The following is a 22,135-nucleotide window of genomic DNA, read 5'->3' as shown; positions in this document are numbered from 1 at the left end:
CGCTGCCGCCGACAGCGCGGGGGGCGGCTGCGCACGGGAGCGCGCCGGCCCCCCCCACGTCCCGTCCCGCCCCCCCGCCGGTGGCAGACAGGTAACGGCGGCGAGCGGTCGAGCCCTGTCTGCCCTCAGACTCTCTCACGGGGCGGGGAGGGGGGGGCGAGGCGCGACCCCATGGCCCGCCGCGGGGCCTCCTCTCGCCGCTGCCGGGTAGCCCCTCCGGCAGGACTCGTCGCCGGCCTGCTCCTTCTCGCTCCCCTTCTGCGGCTTGTGAGGGGGCTCCTACTGTCCCCTCCTCGGGAGGGGTGCTCAGCCCCCAGCCCGGGCCCCAGGGGTAGGCAAGCAGACGGGCTCCGGGCCGCCGGGCCCGCTGCCGCGCTCCCGGGACTACCCGCCGAGGAGGGTTCTCCGGGCAGTGAGGGCGTAGGGGAGCCTCGGCCCCCCTCGGAGCGCGTCCCCAGGTTCCCCAGCGGCGCCCTGTGTCGCCTTCTCCGTCGCTGGGCCTTGGAACTCTGCACCGGGGCTTGGCCGGCTTTTTGTGTGTGTGTTATGTGTGTGCGCCTGACGGTTCCTGAAGCATGAACTCCTGCAAGGGAGTGATTTTAATTTCCCAGCAGCTCTGCTTTCTGGGTTACTTCCTGTCCCATTCTTTAGTACTTATCTTTCACTTCAATCCCTGGAGGAGCTGGCCTGACAGGGTAGCGGTCCTGCCATTATTATCCCTCCAACTCTTTTCTGAGAGAGTGCCCGTCTGTTAGAGTTGAGATCCCGATTTAGGTAAATAACGTTTTTCTTCCTAATTGTTAAAGGCTTTTCTTATTTTGACCTGCTGTTGCTTTGGTATTAACCTTTTTTTTTAGTTCTCTTTTATATCCATGTGTGGCATAGTTCTATTTTTATTTTTTTTTTAGGTTTAAGCTGCCTTGCAGGAGAATTAAAAATTGTGACTCCAAACAACAAAGTAAGAGAGAAGAGAGAAAACAACAATCGGAAGACTCCCAGAAAGGTGATAATCTAGACTCTCAAAAACATCCTAGACACATGATTTGGCTGGTGTTGGATCCTTTCGTGGTTTTGATGGATTTGAATAGGTAGCAGTAGATTTCTTTGTTCTCTTAAAACCTCCTTGCTATTGAACTTTAAAAGTTTGCAAGCTCTGAAACCTATTTGAAACAGGGTTCCTCTTCCTGTAATGCTTTGTCATTTTCCACATGTAATGGGGAAACATTATTTTGATTAAGTATTGTTACGTAATGGTGGTTGGGGTTTTTTTGTCTCTTTTTAGGAATGTCACTTAGTTACTTCATTTAGGGTAGATAAAATGGTCTTTTCTTAAAGCCTTTTTGCAGATTTAGGGGTGCAGCATTGGATTTGTTCCTGCTCTGATTCTGGAATCTTTGCAGGAGTAGGTCATGGTGATTGCATTGTGTTGGTTTAGTCATACCTGACTTTTGCGTGGGTCAGGCTTTTTGTATTGTAACGGAGCTGCAAAAATTGAAATTCATTTATTTGGCCGGTGTTTGTTTACAAGTACTTTTTGGGTTGAGATCATGTAAGGAGATAATGCTGCGAGGTGCTTAAGGGAAGAAATGAAAGGAGTCATCCAAAACTGAATCGGCTGGTAGGAGGAAGGTTTGGTTTCTGAGGGAGAGCAGTTTGTAGGGAGAATTGCTTATTTTCCGTGGTAGGATGAAGAGATGGGTTCTAGAAGGAGAGAGAGTAGGGGGTGAATGATGTTAGCCAGCCTTTTTCTGCATCCTTCTGTCGGTGTGTTCCAAATAATGGAGTTTCTGCATGTTCTTTTAATGCAGTCTGTCTTAATTCTATTCTGTTTCAAATGTAGATGAGTTTATTTTGGCAACTACATCCTCTATGTAGGTCCTTCGGGTCTTTGTCATATTTCAGAGGTGTCATTGACTGTACCAGAATGTTTTTCATTGTCAGCAAGAAATTATTTTTCAGCCTTAGCTGCAGGTGAAAGAGCAAGACCTGTTGCGAATGATCTTGAGCATGGATGGATCATTTTTCTAATAGGAACATCGTTAGCATATGATAAAAAGTAGCTGCTGCACATTGGGAATTAAATAGAAGATCTTCCATAAAGCAAGCACAACAAATTCTGAGATGCATTCTGAATGTACAAGGAAGAAATACTCCCATGTTGTTTTGATAGCATACCACAAACCCATGAGTAATGCTGGAACATGTGGACGTGCCCCATGTGATTGCAGGCAGGATTTTTATGCTAATAGTTGAGACAGATGTGTGTTAGTACAGTCTTAGCAGTGCAGTTATGGCACACTTGTTCCATCCAAACTTGGTTTATTAGAACACCCTCTTTACAATCCGTCTGCTGTATCTAATGTCAGGTCTTGCACTGATGTCCTCCAACAGGACACCTCTTGGTGCCAGTAAGTTGTGAGATCTTTGGGAGGAAACTCAAATTTTCATTTGGTTTGTGAAGCTCCTTTCTGATGTGTAATGCTAGTGCAGCAAAGTTTGATTCAGATGCAGAGACTGCAACTGAGTTCACAGGAATCTGGGAATTAGCTTCTGGCAGAAATTTGCACATGGTCAAAACAAAGAATGGAGATAAATGATACACTGCAATCCTGCTCTTGATCTCTAGAAGAAATACAGCATATTGCCAGCCCCTTAGATAAAGTTGCACATCCCCTTTTTCCTCCTCCTCTTCAGGCTATGTAGTCATTTTGGTTTTGTTTTGCCTTATTGTGAATTCTAAACCCATAAAGGAAATGTGCTGTCTGAGAGGCTGTTTTCCATTGTTCCAGCATTTGCTTACATGATGCTGCTATCACAGGGAAAAGCTTGCTTTATCCACTGAAATCATCCAATAACTTTTGCCCACTTGAATTCTTTCAGGCTCGATTAAAAAGAAATACAGAGCAAATGCAAGTCTTTCAGAGATGGTCGACTGTAATAAACTCTATAGGCAACGTTCATTTTGTTCATCAGCTTTCCTGTGAGTGTTAGGGCTGATGTGACTGCTTTAATGTGGTTTCTGCTAGCCATTGGTTTCTGCTTCTTTCATTTAGTGTAATATTAGTGTTTGGATTCTTTAATGATAGCAAGTCATGTTAAAATACATAAATACGATGCATTATCACTTGCTGTGAATCACTTGCAAGGCTAAGCTTTCATCTGACTTTTGCTGTTTAAAGCTCAGTCGCAGCACCACTGTTAGAAGAGAGGTATTTTATGTGTGATACAGGAGGAGTCCCAAGCATGCTGCAGAGCACAAGCTCCCTGCAGCTCCTCATCACACATCTTGAGGGAGGAGAGTTGTGGCTGTGTGAACCCAATGCAGTGTTCTCTGCGCAAAAAGATCCGTAAGGCCTTGCTTTAGCGCTGCAGTTGAGGCCTTTCATTTGGAAGGATTTGAGGTAATTTGTTCTGGGCTCTATTTGTATCTTCTGGGCCTGCAGTTTGTTCTGAGCAGCTGAGCTCTGCTTGTAATTGCCAGTGTACAGGTGAGAATTTTGAGGATGGCTAACAGCTGATGCATTACTAGTGCTCTCTGAAGGTGGAGGTTTCTTGCTCTGCAGTTTGTAGACCTGAAGGTACTTTGACTGTACAATTTCACTAATACTCTATTGGGCCCCAAATCACACCTCACAACCTCTTTGTGAAATGGGTAATAGTTGGTAAAATGATACTTGTCTACTTCAGTTTCAGCCACCTGCAGAACAGCTGTTTATTACTATATAACACCACTAGCTAGCATCTTGCAGAGCTAGAAACACCTGAAGTTGATGGTGGACTTTGAGAATAACTCTTCTGTTTATTTTAAATTTAGTGTGTCCAAGTTACAAGATGGCATTATAGAAGGTCTGATGAGAAGTGTGTAACTTCCAGTGGCCATTTAGGAAGAGTGAAGGCCTCTTCTCTTTGAAGTAGAAGCTTCTCTGATGTTTTGGATTCGTGCACTGTTAACTCATTGCTTTCAGACCCAGCAACTCGCTTGTGTTGCTTGGTGATTTTCATCTCAGCCACTTGGATACCACCCTTGATGTCTGTCTGGGATGGAGCATAGAACATCTAGCAGAAAATAGCTTTAGGATGATAAGGCTCTGTGAAATGTTAATATTTCACATGTTATTGGAAAACTTTGTGATATGAGAACACAAATAACATGATTACTCGCCTTACTCTCTTGTCTGAAGAGCTCCTGAAATAGGAAACTGGGTGACATATGAAGATGGTAGTTGCATTTAGTTTCTTTGTCAAAGAGATATTGACCATTTTTAAAATTTCATTTGAGTGAGAACACATTTAGCTTGTTTGAGTCTTGAAATGGGTGGGAGAAGTGTGTTGTGAGAATAAGGAATGCAAATGTGATTATCCTTATTCCACAGAGCTGCTTTTTTTTTAAATTGCTTGGAATACTTCAATCACAGATGACTGGGATCTACACTGATTAGATAGACGCTGGATATTAAATGTCATGTGTAATGGTGCACTTGTATAGAGTTAGGCTAACATCAGTAAATTATAGTCCTTGTTCTGCTGTTGGATGTGTAATCTTAGGGCTTAGAAATCAAGTCTATCTCCTAGGCCATCTGAATGAGCAAAATACTGCATTAAAAGGTCTTGCTTTTAGTACCAACCTTGAACTTTCTTTAAAGTAAACATATGTCAGGATTAATTTTCCACATGATGTCTGCAGTGACTTTAATGAAGCGACACATTGATGTAGAAAAGTCTGAGATCTCTTTGACAGCGTGAGACTTTATGTGAGACTTTATTAATAGATAATGAAGATGTTTGTCTTTATTTAGTGTGCCACTTCTACTACGATTATTAGTATTTTAAGCAAACTTTAAGCCATTGAATGATTTTACTTTCACTAAATATGACTTCTTTTTATTAAAGTTGCAGCTCTTACTCTTGCCATATGCAGCTAATTTTCCTTTGGGGGGAAAAAGCTTGTTACTTTTTTAGTGGAGCAATCTGTTACCTTGTCTGTAGTCTGTGAAGTCAGTGCAATTCTAATTTGCATCAGCTAATAAAAAATGTGTGGGTTCTAAAGTGAAAATCATGCAAAAAACCCATTTTTTTTAAAAAAAGGTGAACTAACAACTGATCATCTATGCGAAAAAACAAGGCTAGAAATGTGATCAAATTAGGTCATGGCAGTGCAGTTTTGTGCAGGGACGTGAGCATATCTGCAAACCTTGTATGTTTTATCTTGGGAAGCAAAGCTCTTGGAAAAATGTGCATAAGAGGGATGAAGAGAGCTTTTTTCATCCTCCTCTTCCCAGCTACTGTCGGGAAAGTAAGCTTTTTTGTTGCATTAAGTGACAGAAACTGTAACTTAAGCTAAAAGCTGCACAGCTCATGTAATTGCTTTGGTGCAACTTGTTTGTAGAAGAAAGAAGTCACAGTTGGGTTTGTGTGATCGCCTGTACGCTGAAGTAATTAATGTTCTTATTATTTATTCTGTTATTGCAGTGTTGATACATGGTAAGGGGTTCTGTCACAAGAAGATTGCAGCCAAAATGAAGGAAAGGTCAGACAGAGGTGTGTAAAAAAATTAGTGAAATAATATTGATGAGTACAGGCTTACAGCAGTGCTTTGAAAAGTGGTCAAATGTTGGGACTGATCCTGTGAACTGCAGGTGATGAGGAAGGAGAATAAGGAGGGCCAGTCTGAAGCAGAAGGCTGTGCAGGGATTGTAACTGTTCTCTGGTACTAGAAGGATAGTTTTTATCCATGTAGGAGACAGTGAAGATTTTTGAGGTGGTGGTATTGCTCATGTTGTGAAGGTTTGTGGAAGGCAGTGTGCATTAGCCTGAGCTGTCATGTGAGGTAGAGCCAGCTCTTTGGTGTCCAGCCGAAGGACAAAGTCAATGCTCTGTGTTGTCAGGTTCTGTTCTTAAGATGGGAAAGGTAGAAAAAGCCCAAGCAAACAAAAAAAAAAACCCACAAAAGTGATTTGGGAGGAACTAATAGATCCTGAAGTTTTTTTCCCTGGCATCTGACTCCGAGAGGGAGAAGTTGAGCAGTCAGGCAGAAATACCTGCTGTAACCTTTGCATCCATTCTTGTTCCATGGATGGATACATGTGAGCCTTAGGGAAGAGTTTCACCACTTCTTCAGGGTATATTCCAGAGAGGAAGCACATCTCTTCTTTCTCTTGTTTTCCATAAAATATTCTCTGTAGCCTTTTCCTCATGTGGCAGGATCAAACTCTCCCCATTCTGACTTGTGGAGGACAGTGATATAATGAAAGAAAACTCACTGCTGGGCGTTTGTTGGCATTACAGCATTAAAGCACAGAGTTTTAACACAGGTGTAAAGCAAAAGTAAGCAATTCTCTCACTTTTACTCTTTGCAACTAATAAGAATTTATTTTTTTAAAGGGATAGCAGGTCGTTTGACACACATGGGCACCCAAGATTATGAATAGTGAAGACAATGGAGAGTGGGACATCCATCAAAGAGTAACAGTCTCTTAGAAGGTAATTCAAGAATGCATTGAATTTATCCTGCTGTACTTGCAAAATCAATTAAGTAGTTGTTGTCCTCCATTTTCATAGCATTTTAATCACTGTAACCAAGAATATGCAGGTGCATTTTTGCCCTCCTGCTTTCTTTAATTTTTTTCACTTGCATGGATCAAGCAGATATGTGGCAATCCAAGTGCATACTGTGTTCTGAGTGAGATTGATTACAGTTGCAAAACATTAAATATTAACTGCCAAATGGCTAATGACTTCCAGTAGTCCTCCTTTCCTTCTCCAAAGATTGATGTTGTGAAGATTTGCAAGGAGGAATTGTAATGATCTGTGGAGGAGAAGTGCAAACGTTTTTGAAGCTGGTGTGTATCTAGAGCTCTCCTGAAACCTTTAATGCTACTCTTAAGTATTCTTGTGTTTTGAATGTCATTGCTTGCCATGGAATGAGATAGAATAAGTATTTACAGAGTGTGCAAGTGATGAGAGGAGCTGCTTATGCCTGACTTCATCTTTTGCTTTGTATGTTTTAGTACTTATGCACATTAGTACTAGCTAATTTGAATAAGCTCTGCTAGTCACATGCAACATACGGGGCCAGTGCCAACTTTCCGTAATGCTGCATTACAAGTATACCCACCAGCTGAGAAGTGTGATCTAAAGAGCTTTGCTTTTTCTTAGCCAACTGTCTTCCTAGATAGTTGCAGGGAAAATGCTGCTGGCCCCTTAAATGACAAATCCCTTTTTGCTTCACCTGTCTAGTAAACCTATCTCATTCTGTAGCATTCTGAGCAAGAAGTTTCAGTGGAATTTTGGGAATCACATGAGATCTTGCAAGTACTAGGCACTTAGGAGAAGGGACTGTGAAAATGGCAGTAGAAGGTTTTTGGTTTTTAACTTTCTGTCAGTTATTCTTAGGTTTGAGAGAGAAATTTTCATGCTTAGGTTTTGTACACATTCAGAAAGTATAGTTACAGACACAGTCTGATCTTTGTGTTTTAAGGATAATCCTCCAACGTGTTAGCAGATTTCTGCTATCAGTTTTTACCTGTAAATTCAAAGAAAGATCTTGTTCTTGTAGTTGGAATACCGTTACCAGTACTATTAGTGGTGTGATCCAGAATGAAGTCAAGCTTACTGTCCTATAGGTGAGCGTGTTCCAAAGTGCTAATTGGAGTTTAGAAAAGAGCTTAGCAAAAGCTTATTAGAATCAGTAGAAATACTTCCATTGTCGTCAGATTAACCAAGTTTGATTTTTGGAATATGCTGCAAAAGCTGAGCTATTGAGTTAGCACTTGCAGTTTGTGAAGCCCTTTTCCTTCCACTGTCAGATAATGGAGCTCATACCATAAAACAAAACAAAGCCAGTACCTAAGCCATTTATAATCTGTGGAGCTAAAAAGTCTTCTTTCATAAGCCCTTGCTGAAGTAGTGATTGTTGCCGTACATGGTAAGTTGAAGCATTTATAAATGTCAAAGACAGGCATTTGCTGTGTGTAATTTCCATATTTGTCATGTAAGCAGGGTCAGTGTAGCAACCTGTTAATTATGAGTTTGCATCTCTCCTAGAAGCAGATAAATAACTTCTTTGCAGTGGGCACAACTAGGTTATATAAGAGTGAATAGATAGTTGTGCCTTTATCTAGAAAGATGGCAGTGATTGATGTTTTCACTTTTCTCTTGTCTGTGTGTATATCTGGATCACAGGAAAACAAGTGCCCAGTGGGATATGGGGAGTTGATTGCAATGGCTTTTGAATGACCTATGAATCATGAGGATCTGGAAATCCTTATGACATTTACGTAAAAGAAGGTTTAGGGGATGATGTGGGCTGACATCCTTACAAAGCAGGGCACTGTAAGTTTTTGAAGTTTTGCTTAAAATTCATTTTCACCTTTAGAACTTTGTGGTTTACCATTACTACCTTTGCAGGAGTTTAAATATAGTTTGCTTTCTCTTTTTTTACCTTCTTGTTCTATGTTAATATCCATTGCAACAATTTTTTACTCTTTTGAAACTCTGCTCTGCATTGCCTTTCTCATACCCTCCCTTTATCCCATTTCATTCCATTCTATTCTAGGAATACCTGTTAATGGAGTATTATACACAATGCATGTGAAAGTGTTAACAGACTTTGTGTACTGTGGAAGAATCCCTAAATAATCTTTTTTCCCTAGTCCATAGCTGAGTAGCAAGTAGAACTGCACATGAGCATTTTTCAAACAGAGCATGGAGTGTAATAATTCTTTTCTTTCCCTTCCCAATGTACATTTGTGTCTAGGCTCTGCTGTCCTTTGCAATCACAGAATGGTTTGGGTTGGAATGAAGCTTAAAAATTACCTGGTTCTAACCCTCCTGCCATGGTCAGGGGCACCTTCTACTAGACCAGAACTCCTGCTCAGTGACATCCAACCTAGCTTTGAACACTTCCAGGTTGATGCTTCTACAGTTTCTCTGGGTAGCCTGTTCTTGTGCCTCACCACCCTCATAGTGAAGAATTTCTTCCTAAAGTCTAACCTAAATCTGGCTTCTTCAAGTTTGAAGCCATTGCCCCTTGTCCTGTCACTTCATGCTTTTGTAAAAAGTCCCTCTCCATCTCTCCTGTAGCCCACTTCAAATACTGTGAGGCTGCTCTAAGGCCTCCCTGGAGCCTTTTCCACAGAATCACAGAATGTTAAGGTTGGAAACGACCTCCAGAGATAAAGTCCACCACCTGCCAAAGCAGGATCACTTAGGGCAGGTCACACAGGAACATATACAGGCAGATTTTGAAAGATTCCACAACCTCTCTAGGCAGCCTGTTCCAGTGTTCCTCAGTATGGTGTTTTCTCATGGAGGTGGGACCTCCTGTGTTTTAGTTTGTACCTGTTGTTCCTTGTCCTGGCACGGGGCACCACTGAAAAGAGACTGGCACCTTCACCTTGACACCTACCCCTCAGATATTTACAGACATTCATAAGATCTCTCAGCCTTCTCTTTTCAAGACTAAACAGCCCAGGTCTCAGTCTTATTTCACAGGGGAGATGTTCAAGTCCCCCAGTCATCCTCAGAGCTCTCCATTGGAGACTCTCCAGCCGATCCCTGACTCAGATTGAAGAACCCAAAACTGAACACACTGTTCCAGGTGTGGTCTCACCAGAGGAGAGCGGGAGAAGAACCTAGACCTGGTGGACACATTTTTCTTAATGCACCTGAGGCTGAACAGCCTCAGCTCTTGGCTTGTCTTCATAGAAGAGGTGCTGCAGCCCTCTGATCATCTTCATGGCTGCCTTTGGACCTGCTCTAACAGTTCTGTATTTTAGATACATTGCCTTTTGCCCCAGCTCTGATACAGTGTGCTAAGGTAGTTCTAAACTGAATTGTTCTGGTACATGTTTTTATGGTACTTGACAGCGCTGTATTAGCTACACTTAGGTATTTTAAGGTCTTGTATATCCTCATCTTTGTGTCTGATTTTTGGAATATAGAGTCTCTTTGCAGTCTTTATGTACTAATAACGTCATCCACAAGCCAAAATATAGATGGTACATTAATTTAAAGAAGAAGAAGAAGAAGTAAAAATAAAGTTTTCAGTTTGAACACCAGTGCTACTAATAATCATGTGCAGTAGGTCACAGGAATAGGTTTTGTTAGTAAGATGAAAGTCTTTTCACTGAGGGGAAAAAAATTAATCTCAGTTAGTTGCTGTAGCAATGCAGTGCTGTTTCATGTAACAGTTTAGATCATCTCTTTAACCATTGTCTCTGAGGTTAGTGATATTAGCCATGGTATAAGTGAATGATTTGTAAATGAATGCTGGATTCTGGAGGTTTTTTCACTTTGCATATTGGTCAGGTGCTTCAGTTACAGACTGCTATTTGGTGCTGTCATTTCTGAAGAAAATGTTTATGATGTTCAAGCATCCCTTTTTTTTTTTGCCATTTGGTGACGTGAGCCATGTCCTATGATTTTGCTAGCAACAGCGAGATTTGATTTTTATCCTGTGTATAAGATGACTTTGCTCTCCCTGTAGGGAGTAAATCTTAGCATTGCTTTTCATTAGTACTGTGTTGGTTTTGTAAAATACCTCTTTCCTGGGCTCCATCTTAATTTATTCATGCTTTATATTGATTCAGGGTGACTCCTGTGACCTCATGACGCTTCTGTAAAAGCCAGATTCAGCTAGGATGTTACACCATCACTGCCGGAGGAACCCTGAGCTACAGGAAGAGTTGCAGATTCAGGCTGCAGTTGCTGCCGGCGATGTTCACACCGTGCGCAAGATGCTGGAGCAAGGGTACTCTCCAAACGGTCGAGATGCCAATGGCTGGACCTTGCTTCATTTCTCTGCAGCAAGAGGGAAAGAGAGATGTGTCCGTGTTTTTCTTGAACATGGAGGTGAGTTGCCTAGAAGGGAAAAATCTTGATACCTACCTCACAGCAGGAAAACTGCTTCAGCTTGCACCTCATTCCGGAGAAGGAGGGACCACCTCCAGTCAATAGGCTGCAGGAGCAGCTCCAGCTTGATAACAGAAGTACCAGGGGCCAGATCCTCATTGTAGGGCTTTCCAGCACCAGTTAGTTTTCTGGTTTATTAGTTTGTTTTTTTTATTTTTCCTTCTTTGGAGTAGTGCTTCATCTGTTTCCTTCTGCTGCAGTGAGGGGAGGTAATAGATTAGCTTTATATCTTAATACTGGACTCCTTTGCATTTCTTTTTTTCCAGAATTGCCTAGATTTTGTTCAAAGGATGAATAAGCATTATGAAAATAGGGCAGAAGGGCTCATTATCAAATTAAATGCACTTGCAGCACTCACTAAAGGCTTTTCTTCTCTTTTAGGTTGTATTATTAGAGTAAGGCAGGTCCTTGAATTGAAATCCTGGGAAAGAGTGTTTCAGAATTCTCAACAGGTTAACAAGTTGCATTAAAGACTTAAGTTCCCATGTAGACAAACTACTCTTTATGCAGGTTCTTCAGCATGACACCTGGTCCACTGGAGTTTCCACCTCCAGGAATGCATCCATAGTGAAACTTTGTTTCTAGAACCGATTGAGTTTTGGTGGGTTTAAGTAATGCATTCACTTGGGTGATAATTATTACTCCTCAAGTGATAACAGTCAGAATTTTTGTTGCTGTATTTTATTTCAGGACTACCTAAAATTACAAAATGCATGGTCTTAATTTTTGTCTGTGATACTGGAGAGGGAAATTAATCAGTAGATGTTCTCCACATTCTGATTAGAGCTCTTCAAGAATGGCATCCTCTGTTTTAGCGCTGTTCTTCTCAAATAAATTACGAACTAAGTTGTTTTCAGTCTCAGGGAAACTGATGCTTTACGTATCTGAGGCCATATGGCCCCCTTATGTGTGTCACAGTATTGTCAGATGTATGGATTAACCTTAAAACTGAATGGTGTTAAGTGGCTGTGATATTTGCACCATCAGTCATATGTTCCTTAAGAGCAGTAGTGAAATACAGCCCAAACAGGCGGACCTTGTTGAGGTACCTACTACCTCATTCTAACCATGTCATATTGGCACACCCTCCTGACCTTATTGAAAGGGGAAAAAGCTACTGAATTGCACTAATAATGAACTTCTAAGCTCTGCTTTTAAAATGCAATACAGGTGGACGATATCAAGCCTTCAGGTTGATCTTTCAAAGTTTCCAGGCAGCAAGACTTTTGAAATATGTTGGATTTAAGTCTGTAAATTAGAGGATGGTCTCAAAGCCCAGAAACCTCACACCCTCACGTATTGCTATGGATTTTTGTTGTATAGCTAAGCTTTCTTTACATTTTTGTTCTTACTCTTTCCTATATAAAGTGCCAGCTGAATCTGATGCCTCCTGAAAACGGTCTGTAATGAAACACCCCAGTTCTGGGAGCAGTGTAGCATTTAATCACTGGGACTAAAAAGTTGAGTAACAAATAGTGTGAGGATTAGTCATCTACAACAGCTTTCCTGTAGCAGAGCTGCGCTTCAGCAAATTGGCACTGTTTGTGCCTTGCCTTGTTTTCCCTCAAAACGGAGGCATAAAAGATAATGAGTATTTAAAACATAATAATGTCACAAATGAGCTATTAAGCAGTGAATGAGCTGAGTCTTAAAAAAAACAACTTATATCGTGCCTGCCTCATTAGCAAGGGGGTTGTGGCTACCTTTCTTCACAGTCTCCACCTTTCTTTCTCTCAGAAATGGATTAGTTTGATGTTGCTGCTTAATCCCTGTGGATCAAAATGATACTGGGGTGAAGGAAAAAGTAATTTTCTGGTGTGAATCTTGTGGTAAACAGAGTATTGAACTGATCATATATATTAGCAATAAAATAAGTAGTGAGAAGTGGATTGAGTCCTGGAGGAAAGAGGAAGATAATGGGAAGGAAGGGGCTGTTAGGAGATGGGAGTTTTGGCTATCTAAAGCAGTGATGAGGGCTAGCAGAACTGGAAATATTTTCCTAGTACAGGCATGAGAAAACCACACTGGGCTGTTGCTGAGAGTAGAGTACTGTGGCCTCAGAGCTGAGTTGCTGGAAGAGTACTGACATAGTCCTGCGTGATAGCAGGACGGAAATGGAGTTTGGCTAATAGAGGCTGAGGACGAATCTGGTCACTGACCTGGAAATAAAAGGAAGCTTCTTATGGGAGTCATGACCTGGCTGCCTCCTGCTTTTGCTTTTTTTTTTCTTCCTTTCCATCATTGTTCACCAGCAAAGAAAAGAGCCAGAGGATGGCATTGTGCATGCAGATTGGCTGATTTGAGTGGAGGTGGTGGGATGGGAGGAAGCTTTTTATTATCTGCTGAGCAAGGAGAGAAAGATAGATGGGGGAAATGCATAAAAATCCAGCCCAGACTAAAGGATGAAGCCAGCAGAAATACCAACTAGATACAGAGGTAATAGGTCAGATAATAAATATTCAGCAAGTGATGAAATGCAGCAAGTTGACCAGGTGGAGAATCTTAGGTTTCATGGAAAACAATGAATTTTGCTTTTTCTGTGTAACTTGCCTCATTTTAAGAAAGTGAGCACTTTATAAACTCAACTATTTCCAGCCACAGAAACAATTGGGAGCCACAAGTCAACAAGAAAGCAATTAAAAAATAGGGAATGTAGTTTTCAGGAATCTTGAATTTTTGCCTTTAGCTTTTTTTGGGTTTGTTTTTTTTCCCTTTAGTGTACTCCTGTTATTGTCAAAACAATACATTGAGACAGACAATCCAAAAGTGGACAAGAGCTATGTTCTATTAACCCTCACTGTTAACATTACAACAGTCTGAAGTCTTGAAAGTTGGTTGCCTCTTGGTGATATCTTTTCAAGACTAATCGAGCAGGACAGTTTCTGGTTACTCTTATTAAAGTGAAGAAATCATTCAAGAAACTTCCTAGAAACTGAAGAATAACAGAAAGAAAGACTGAAACAGATGTATTTATTTTTAGTCTTGGCTGCAAAGTTATCTCATTTTCAGTAAGGTCACACAGAATCTGGGAGAAACTAGAGAATGCCAAATGCTCATCCCCTAAACCAGCTCATTAAGTTTGCATTTGAACAGTCATGCTTTCCTGGAGGGCTTTTGTATCAATATTAGCCTAGAAAATTCAAAACAATCTCTATGTAGTCATGTTTCTAAACTTTGTGGTCAGAATTCTCCCTAATTGGGAGAGTTAAGCTGAAATAATAGAAGTACTTTACAAAGCTACAAACATTGCTTTCTTGGCTTCCCAGATTAGACTGTCATAGAGTGACACAAAAGAAGGGGAGCTGCCCCACTGGTCTCTCAATTGAAACTCTAAAATATTAGACTCTTGCTTAGGAATCTGTCTATTCTCTTAATGACACTGTTGGAAAAGAGTTCCATCAAGAGCAGAGTTTAAATGGCTAGCTTAGGTGCTTAACTTTTAGCATTAAAATAATCTGATAATCATGGTGTGGCAAATTTCTAGTCTTGAGCAAGCTTGATGGTGGTGATTTGGTACTCTTGATAAGCAGTCCCAAAGTTTGTCATTATGTAAAGCCTTATATTTAAGAACATTGGAAGTGACCAAATGCAGCTGTTTGTTTCTAGATTCTGCTCTCCCCAAATTTATGGAAAGCCTGAAAAGTAATTGTTTGATAATGAGGATGGAGGCAAGATAAAGAAATGCTGGCAAGTACTGGCTTCAGCCTTTCCTAATTAAATATTTTCTTACCAAGTCCTTTTGTTTATCCCTCTGCAGATTCAAAGGTAAGCTGAGAATCATTCCAAATTAATTTCCACCTTGCTTGTGTTCCAGAGGGGAAGAGGTACTTTAGAGCACGATGCCAGTACTGAAGCCTTTTTAAAACTAAACAAATCAAATCCCCACAACGCAAGTTTTTAAGGCACCACCAGATTTTTTGTGTCTTTACTAACACAGGAACTGAATGGATGGAAATTAGGTGCAACATTCAAGAGTGTTCCAGTTCAAGAGGGGCAGGGATCTACTTAAGAGTCCAACAGAGGGCTACAAGGATGGTTAAGGGGCTGGAGCACTGCCTTATGAGGAAAGGCTGAGAGACCTGAGGCTGCTTAGTCTGAAGAGGAGAAGACTGAGAGGGGATCTAATATATATGACAGTTGCATGTTAAGAAGGAAGGGACAGCCTCTGCTCACTTGTGCCCTGTGATAGGGCAAGGGGCAATGGATGTAAACTACAGCACAGGAAGTTCCATCTCAACATGTGGAAGAACTTTTCCTGCAAGGGTTACAGAGCACTGGAACAGACTCCTCAGAAGTTGTGGAGTCTCCTTTTCTGGAAACTTTCAAGACCTGTTTGGGTGCATTCCTGTGCGACCTGCACTAGATTCTATGATCCTGCTTTAGCAGGGGGGTTGGACTCGAAGATCTTCAGAGGTCTCTTCCAGCCCCTCTAACATCCTATGATCCTGTGAACGTTAAGTCCAACTTCTGCGCAAAGCCCTTGTGAAGTTCAGAGGTTTTCCAGGAGATGGCAGCAAATCATCGACCGAACAGCAAGAGGAGTCTTGGTCTTGTTAAGATTGTTTCCCTAATCTGGAGGGAGACTGGTGCTCTCAGCCCACTACAAGCCCATAATCTTACCGGGAATTGCAGTATTTTTATCATGAGGTTTTGCTACTGGGGTTACTTTTGGAAGGTTAGTTGTTTGTGTTGCTCAGTTGCCCAACTCGGAGGGTTTGTTGTTTTTGTTGAGACACTTATCCTACATGACTTAGTGTTTTCGTGGTCCAGTTTAGTGGTCAAAAGCAACAAAATTTTGGGAGTAGGGAAGGCATGGAACAGTAGGGAAAGGACACCCTTAATGTTGCAAGTAAATTGTTGGGTTGGGATTGCAACACATTGTATGAAAAGGCCTTTTATGTGCACACACAGGAGTTGGGGCATAGCTGTTGAATTTGGAAATAGCACAGACTAAACAAGCGAGCAGCAGTATCTTGCACCTCACTTCAGGGGTCGAAACCATCGACTGGCATACCCTATGCCATGTGGAAGAGAGAAGACACATGGATATTTTATCTTTTTTTTTTAAACTTGTTTTGTGGAAAATGGCCCAGTTGGCTATGGTTTCCTTTCTGTTATCTTTTGGCCTCATTCAGCCTCTCAGAATATATCATCCTACATCTTAATTGGCATGCTTACACTGCTCACTTTATTTATCAGCAGTCAGGAAATAATCTAGAATAGCCTGAGCAGTGTGAAAAAAGCAGCAGACATCCCTTTGAAATAGTATCTTTGTCTTTAATGACTTTGTGGGCTGCACTGATGCCTTGCTGTATTTTGGACATGATCACAGTGCAGGTTAGGAACCACCTATTCAGTCACTGACTCGGTTGTCCCTCCAACCTCTGGATGCTCCATCAGTTACTTTAACTCAGGTTAGTTTAGCTTGCCCGAGTGCTTGAAGCTTCTGCTTGTCACAGAAGACTAGGAAGGTTTTCACTACTAAGGCACTGAAGTTTCTGTAATCTTTCTCTTGTTATTTCTGGGTTCCTGTTCTATACACTGGAGGCAGTTCTCACATTTATTGCTCTGTGTAGTCAGGCTGTGCTAGTTTCTGTGCTGGATTTTGTGTGTGTGTGTTTGTTTTCCACTCCTGTGTCTTCACATTGCATTTTCACAAAACCCCCTTAAAGTTGCTGGATCACCTTTGCAGCTGTTTTCTGTGCTTTTTCTTGCCAGTCCTTTTATTTTGGCACGATGTCTGTCTCTGTGTGTTATCTGGATATGATCACAGGAGGTCCAGATTGGGGAGCTTATTCTTGTCGTTTTGGTGGTAGCGCCTTTTGTGCGTTCTGATGTGTTCAGACTGAACTAGATTGCAATTTATGCTGTATTGTGAGCTTCACTTAAAACAGGTCTGAATTTTGAGATGTAAATTGGTATCTCCCCCTTTTAAAGACTGGATGAGGCACTTGGTCCCATGGTCTAGATGACTGGATAGGGCTGGGTGATAGGTTGGACTGGATGATCTTGGAGGTCTCTTCCAACCTGGTTGATTCTGTGGTATAAGGTGTTCTAAGTATCAGTTAAACCTGTATGTTTGTGATGTCTCCTCTTCCTTGTGCTCCTCTGTCCACTACAACTTTTCCTTCTAAACACGGTACGTATAGATGAGGAAGTAGAAAGAATTCAGTATGCCAGGATGCAAGGAGAGGGCTGTCAAGGTTATGCAAGGTGGACAGGGCAACCTCAAGCTTGTCTGCTCTGCTTGGTGCACAAATGTTAGATGATTGCAGAGTGGAAAACGCCACAAGCAACTGTGAAGGGCAGACCCCAGGATTTGTTTCAACAGATATGCAGGAACATTGAAAGCATGTCAGCTGAATGCTAGGGCCAGTGTCTTCTGCAGATTTTCTTTCTTTCTTACCAACCAGCTAGGAGACTTAGGAAAGCATCTCAAACTTCCAAACTGCAGTTTGTACCTTTTAGCATCTGACAGGCAGCATCTGTGGATGGTGGGAAGAGAAACCTCAAAGCTTGGCTTCTTCCCTAGTTGAGGAATGGTAATGAGGCAGGCACCTTTCCTGCAGTAATTAATTTGGTACATGGGAATAGTCACTTGCTGAACAAGTTTGGCTGTCTCGAGGTAATTAAAGAACGTAAATGGATTAATCTTTAAATTGATAAACCAGCTTGAGGTTTTTGTGTTGTCTTGGGGAGGGGAAGTAGAATCTGTGTAGCCACTTGTATTCTGCACTAACCTGTTTTTTTTTACTCTTTCCGTGAGTGGATGCTTACATTCTTGTAAAATCTGACTCTTTTATGAAACTTTAAATTCAGAACAGACTCATCATCTATAAAAGCAGACTTTTATCAAGATTATCTGAAATAACATATATCCTACATGCTTTGGAAATCCTGCAGACCACAGAAAAACATTTTACCTAATGCAGTATTACACCCTAAAAACAATACAATGCTGCCAGACCACAAAACATCCGCAATTTGGGACAGCAGATGTTTCTACACATGCTTCTTTTTAAAACCAAGAAGCAACACAAGGGAAAATTAAAGTTGAACATTGAGAAAGAAATGCAATATTGTAGAGCTTGAAGGAAAACTGGATGGACAGAGAGATTTGAGTAATTAGCCTAAGAGTGCTAGGAAGATGTGGAAAACTGTTTGTCAAATGGAAACATATGTATATGAAAGAAAGTCTTTTGTTGTTGTATGTGTGTGTGACTCTTTCCTAAATATAATCTAACTTTTATTTTCTTAAAAATAGCATGTTCATGAAAGCAAGAATTAGTTTGAAGTCCAAAATAAATCCTGTTGTGCTATGCATGAAAAGACGAACATTCAACCGTTTGATTTTTCCTTTTTTTCTTTCTTGCAGCTCTGGATTACTGTAATGCCTTCTAATTATTGTTTAATTTTATTTTAACTTCAGCTGATCCCACAGTTAAGGACTTAATTGGAGGCTTCACTGCCCTGCATTATGCAGCCATGCACGGCCGAGCGAGGATTGCGCGCTTGATGTTGGAATCGGAGTACAGAAGTGACATTATTAATGCGAAAAGCAACGATGGTTGGACTCCCCTCCACGTAGCAGCCCACTATGGCAGAGACTCGTTTGTCAGGCTCCTGTTGGAGTTCAAGGCTGAGGTTGATCCGCTCAGTGATAAAGGTACTACACCGCTTCAGCTGGCCATTATCCGAGAGAGGTCAAGCTGTGTGAAAATCCTGCTGGATCACAATGCCAACATCGACATTCAGAATGGTTTCCTGTTACGATACGCTGTGATCAAAAGCAATCACTCGTACTGCCGAATGTTCCTTCAGAGAGGGGCCGATACAAACTTGGGTCGCTTGGAAGATGGACAGACACCCTTACACTTGTCTGCTCTTAGAGATGATGTGCTTTGTGCACAAATGTTGTATAATTACGGAGCAGACACTAACACAAGGAACTATGAAGGACAGACCCCACTGGCTGTTTCAATAAGTATTTCTGGAAGTAGCCGACCCTGTCTGGATTTCTTACAAGAAGTGACAAGTATGTATGTAAGAGAAGTTAATCACAGGACACAGTGTCCTCTAAAAGCCTTCTTTGAATTTAGCCCCAGAAAAAAAAAAAAAAGGAGGAGGAAAAAAAAAAGCAGCTTCTTAGTTTCCTCTCTGCCCCTTGATGCTATTTAAATGCACTAGAAAATTTCTGGGAAAGTGAAGGGATTGTGATACTGGGAATCTCTTACTCAAGAAGGTGCTGATGTTAAGTATATTTAATTTAAATCAGTTTCTGTTTGAATATCTGCAGGAAGCATTCATTTTAAAGTGAACTGTAAAAATCTCATTAGTAGCCTTAGCATATAAGATGTTTGGGTTGTGGGGTTGATTTTGCTTGTTTGGTTTATTTAGTGTCTCTTTTTTTAATCATCGTGCAAATACTCTGAAGTTGCTGGCTTTTTTGTCTGGCACTATGACTGGGGCAGAAAAGAGCTTTCTCTGCTTTGTGTTTTCCCTCATTCTCTCTTCCCTACACCAGACAAAATGGCTTAGGTTCGTTTCTGCAGCTTGAAGGGGTTTTCTGTGCTGTGTAGCTTTGATTTCATTTTGTTGTTGTCTTTGAAATGTGAAAACGATTTTTTTTTTAAGCTCATCATTACTTCAGATATTTTAAAAGAGTATTAGACTCCTAATATTCTGTTCACATTCAATTATCAGGTTTTGGCATACTACAGCTACTGAAAGTTTTCCTCTCTCATTCAACATGGAAGGCTGTAATAGTATTTCATAATTATAGTCCTGCGTAAAGCATTAAGGAATTGCTGATTAGCAATTAGCAAGAATTTGCTATTTCACACGTGGATGAGGTATTTCATATATCTTTTCTTTGTCCCCTACAGTTCCATTTTGTTTTTTGAATATGGTAGTTTTTCCTGAGAATGAAGCACCCTGTGTACTCTGCAAAGAAATCGAAATTCATTGTGGGCTGGGGGAGAATCAGCTGAGATCTGTTGTCAGTAGCTGACACAAATAAGCCTTTGGAATTTCATTTTTGCCTTTGTGATCTGTGGTGGTGTTTTTGCCTTTATCTGAAATATAAAGAGACATTTGAGGAAGGTAGAAGTTGATAATAAGAAATACAAGCAACTAGCAGATTTTGATTTTAATATGCCTGCACCTTCTCATTCAGAGGCATTTCTTGTCTCTTGTTTGGGAACCTCTTAGCATAGGATAGCACCATGAGGGTTATTGGCAGATTTTCAGTATCTTAGGACCTACTAATAAGCACCAAAGGTTAGACTGCTTGAGTGTCTGAAGACCAATTCAGAAAGCTGGAAACCAGTACCATAACTTAGTTTTGCAGCTTCTGTACCATAAGGGTTTAATGTCCAGTGAAAATTAACTCGTGCTACAAAAAACATAGCTCAAATTTGAGGCCAGTGTAACAGCGTTGGAACTCTCCCAGTTTTGTGCTGACGGTGGGAGAACTGGGAGAGCAAGGAAAACTAGGACTGACAAAAACACTTCAGTTTTGTGCTTCTGAGCAAAATTATTATGAATATGTTTACAAACAGCTATAAACAGACTCTGCTGACCTTATAATAAGTATCCAAACAGTGTCTTCCACAGTTTTCATGAATAATCACTTTAATAAGATGGTGTGGGAGAGATGAAACGGATAAAGAGCGAGCTGGGATTTTGGTAGCGGAGTTCCCAATTAGATCAGACTATGGTGAGATCTTGCACTGTAGCACTTTGGGGAAGAAGGGTGTTTCTGACTCTATTGCAGTCTGTATTTACTAGAAGAAAAATTAATAACACTTCCAGAGAACTCTTCTAGTGGAATTCTTCCTGAATTATTATACTAATTATATATATAATTGCTTGATAGAGAAATTTGGAGATCTAAGTTTTCTGTGTGCATCTGACGTTTCAAAGAGTGTGTTTAAGAGTAAACCAGGAGTTTTGGTTTTCCTTTTGCAGCAGAGTAACGTTCTCAAGATTAAAAATTTATCTGTGTGAATTGTGGAGGTTAACAAAGTGATCTGTCTTGAAGTGAAAATGGTTGTGTGCTTCATATAAGTGGGATACTATTTAGCAGTCTACATGCAAGGTGAAAATAACTGGATTTTTTCTTATTAATGCTCAGAAAATGTATTTGTAGTGTTTCAGTTCCTCTGAATTTCTCTTTGTTCTGGTAGGTATTGTAATTGGTAATAATTGCAGCCTTTAGGCCATGTCGCAGGTTCTGAGAAACAAAAAAGAAATCAAACCCTCAGAAATGCTCAATACTAGCCTGAGAGTCTGCAAGAAGAGGTTGAGTTTGGGATTTTGATCCCGGAGGTCTGATATTCTTCCTGGTTATAGGCAGAGACTGATAATTGCAAGAGGAAGTAAGTTGCTCTGTGTCTCGGTGTTTAAGCACAAAGCTGGAAGCTAGGAACAACAGAGTTTTTCATCATGACTCTGCCATCCCTCATGTCTTTTATTTTCCCCTCTTTTTACAATACAAAAAGGAGTAAAGCCTCCCTATGAAAAAAAAACCAAAACCAAAACAAAACCAACATTAAAAACAAAAATGTGATTCTATTAATCACCTTTCTGTTTCTTACCTGCATTACACTTTAGTCCAAAGATGATTTACCAGCAACCGCCACAGTACTTGGGATCATCTGTTTGAGATTTGTTTTGGAGCACTTCAGGCTTCAGTTTTATGATATCTGAACTTGGCTCTTCAGGAGTGTCAGTGGGTTAAGCTTGGGATATGTTAAGGAAAAATCAGAATAGAGATGCACTTATATAGTACATGTGCAGATGCATACAGGCGTTTTTAATTTTGGTAGAATGAATTTGTGCAATTACAGCCTGGGATGGAATGATTTATGCTGAAGTAGGATGGGATTTGAGTTGGAATGGTGTGCAGGTAGGAAAATGCAGGTATAAGAAAAATACTGAAGGGTTTAAATAATTGAATTTCTAGTCTCTTCATGTTGATGTTCTCCAAAAAAAAAAAAAAAAGGAATTAAAAAAATGCTTAAACCCTTCCCAGTAGCTCTCCTTTAATGTAATCACTGCTTGGATAATGTAGCAGACAGGAGAGTCCATGACGAGCTGGGCAAGATGCTTGTCTGCGTGGAAGCAAATAGCGAAGTAAATGGATATGTCCATGGTAGTGTAGTATGACATGTATGTTAACAGCTATCAAAGAACTAATGTCAGATCTGGAACGAGATCTAAA

At 40.8% G+C, this 22,135-nt stretch overlaps 1 protein-coding gene across 5 annotated transcripts in view; it reads left to right on the top strand.

Annotated features, from left to right (window-relative positions):
• Positions 1 to 147: 147 nt before the first annotated feature.
• ASB7 (ankyrin repeat and SOCS box containing 7) overlaps positions 148 to 22,135 on the top strand; it is a 32,323-nt gene continuing 10,335 nt past the window's right edge. Inside the window, exons 1-7 of one of the 5 annotated variants that reach the window (XM_064157999.1) lie at positions 148 to 774; positions 909 to 1,003; positions 5,470 to 5,538; positions 6,382 to 6,480; positions 8,182 to 8,331; positions 10,590 to 10,851; positions 18,341 to 20,920. In XM_064157999.1, coding sequence (XP_064014069.1) covers positions 10,641 to 10,851; positions 18,341 to 19,089 — 960 coding nt within the window. In that variant the 5' untranslated portion in view covers positions 148 to 774; positions 909 to 1,003; positions 5,470 to 5,538; ... (1 more) ...; positions 8,182 to 8,331; positions 10,590 to 10,640 and the 3' untranslated portion in view covers positions 19,090 to 20,920. Of the gene's footprint in view, positions 775 to 908; positions 1,089 to 5,469; positions 5,539 to 6,381; positions 6,481 to 8,181; positions 8,332 to 10,589; positions 10,852 to 18,340; positions 20,921 to 22,135 lie in introns of those variants that run through there. The other 4 variants (XM_064157997.1, XM_064158000.1, XM_064158001.1 and 1 more) reach the window with 4 other exon arrangements.

The sequence above is a fragment of the Pogoniulus pusillus genome, chromosome 17 (assembly GCF_015220805.1).
Source record: "Pogoniulus pusillus isolate bPogPus1 chromosome 17, bPogPus1.pri, whole genome shotgun sequence".
Classification (NCBI taxonomy): domain Eukaryota; kingdom Metazoa; phylum Chordata; class Aves; order Piciformes; family Lybiidae; genus Pogoniulus; species Pogoniulus pusillus.
The sequence above is the reverse complement of the archived record's forward strand: the minus strand, read 5'-3'. Positions and strand labels throughout refer to the sequence as shown.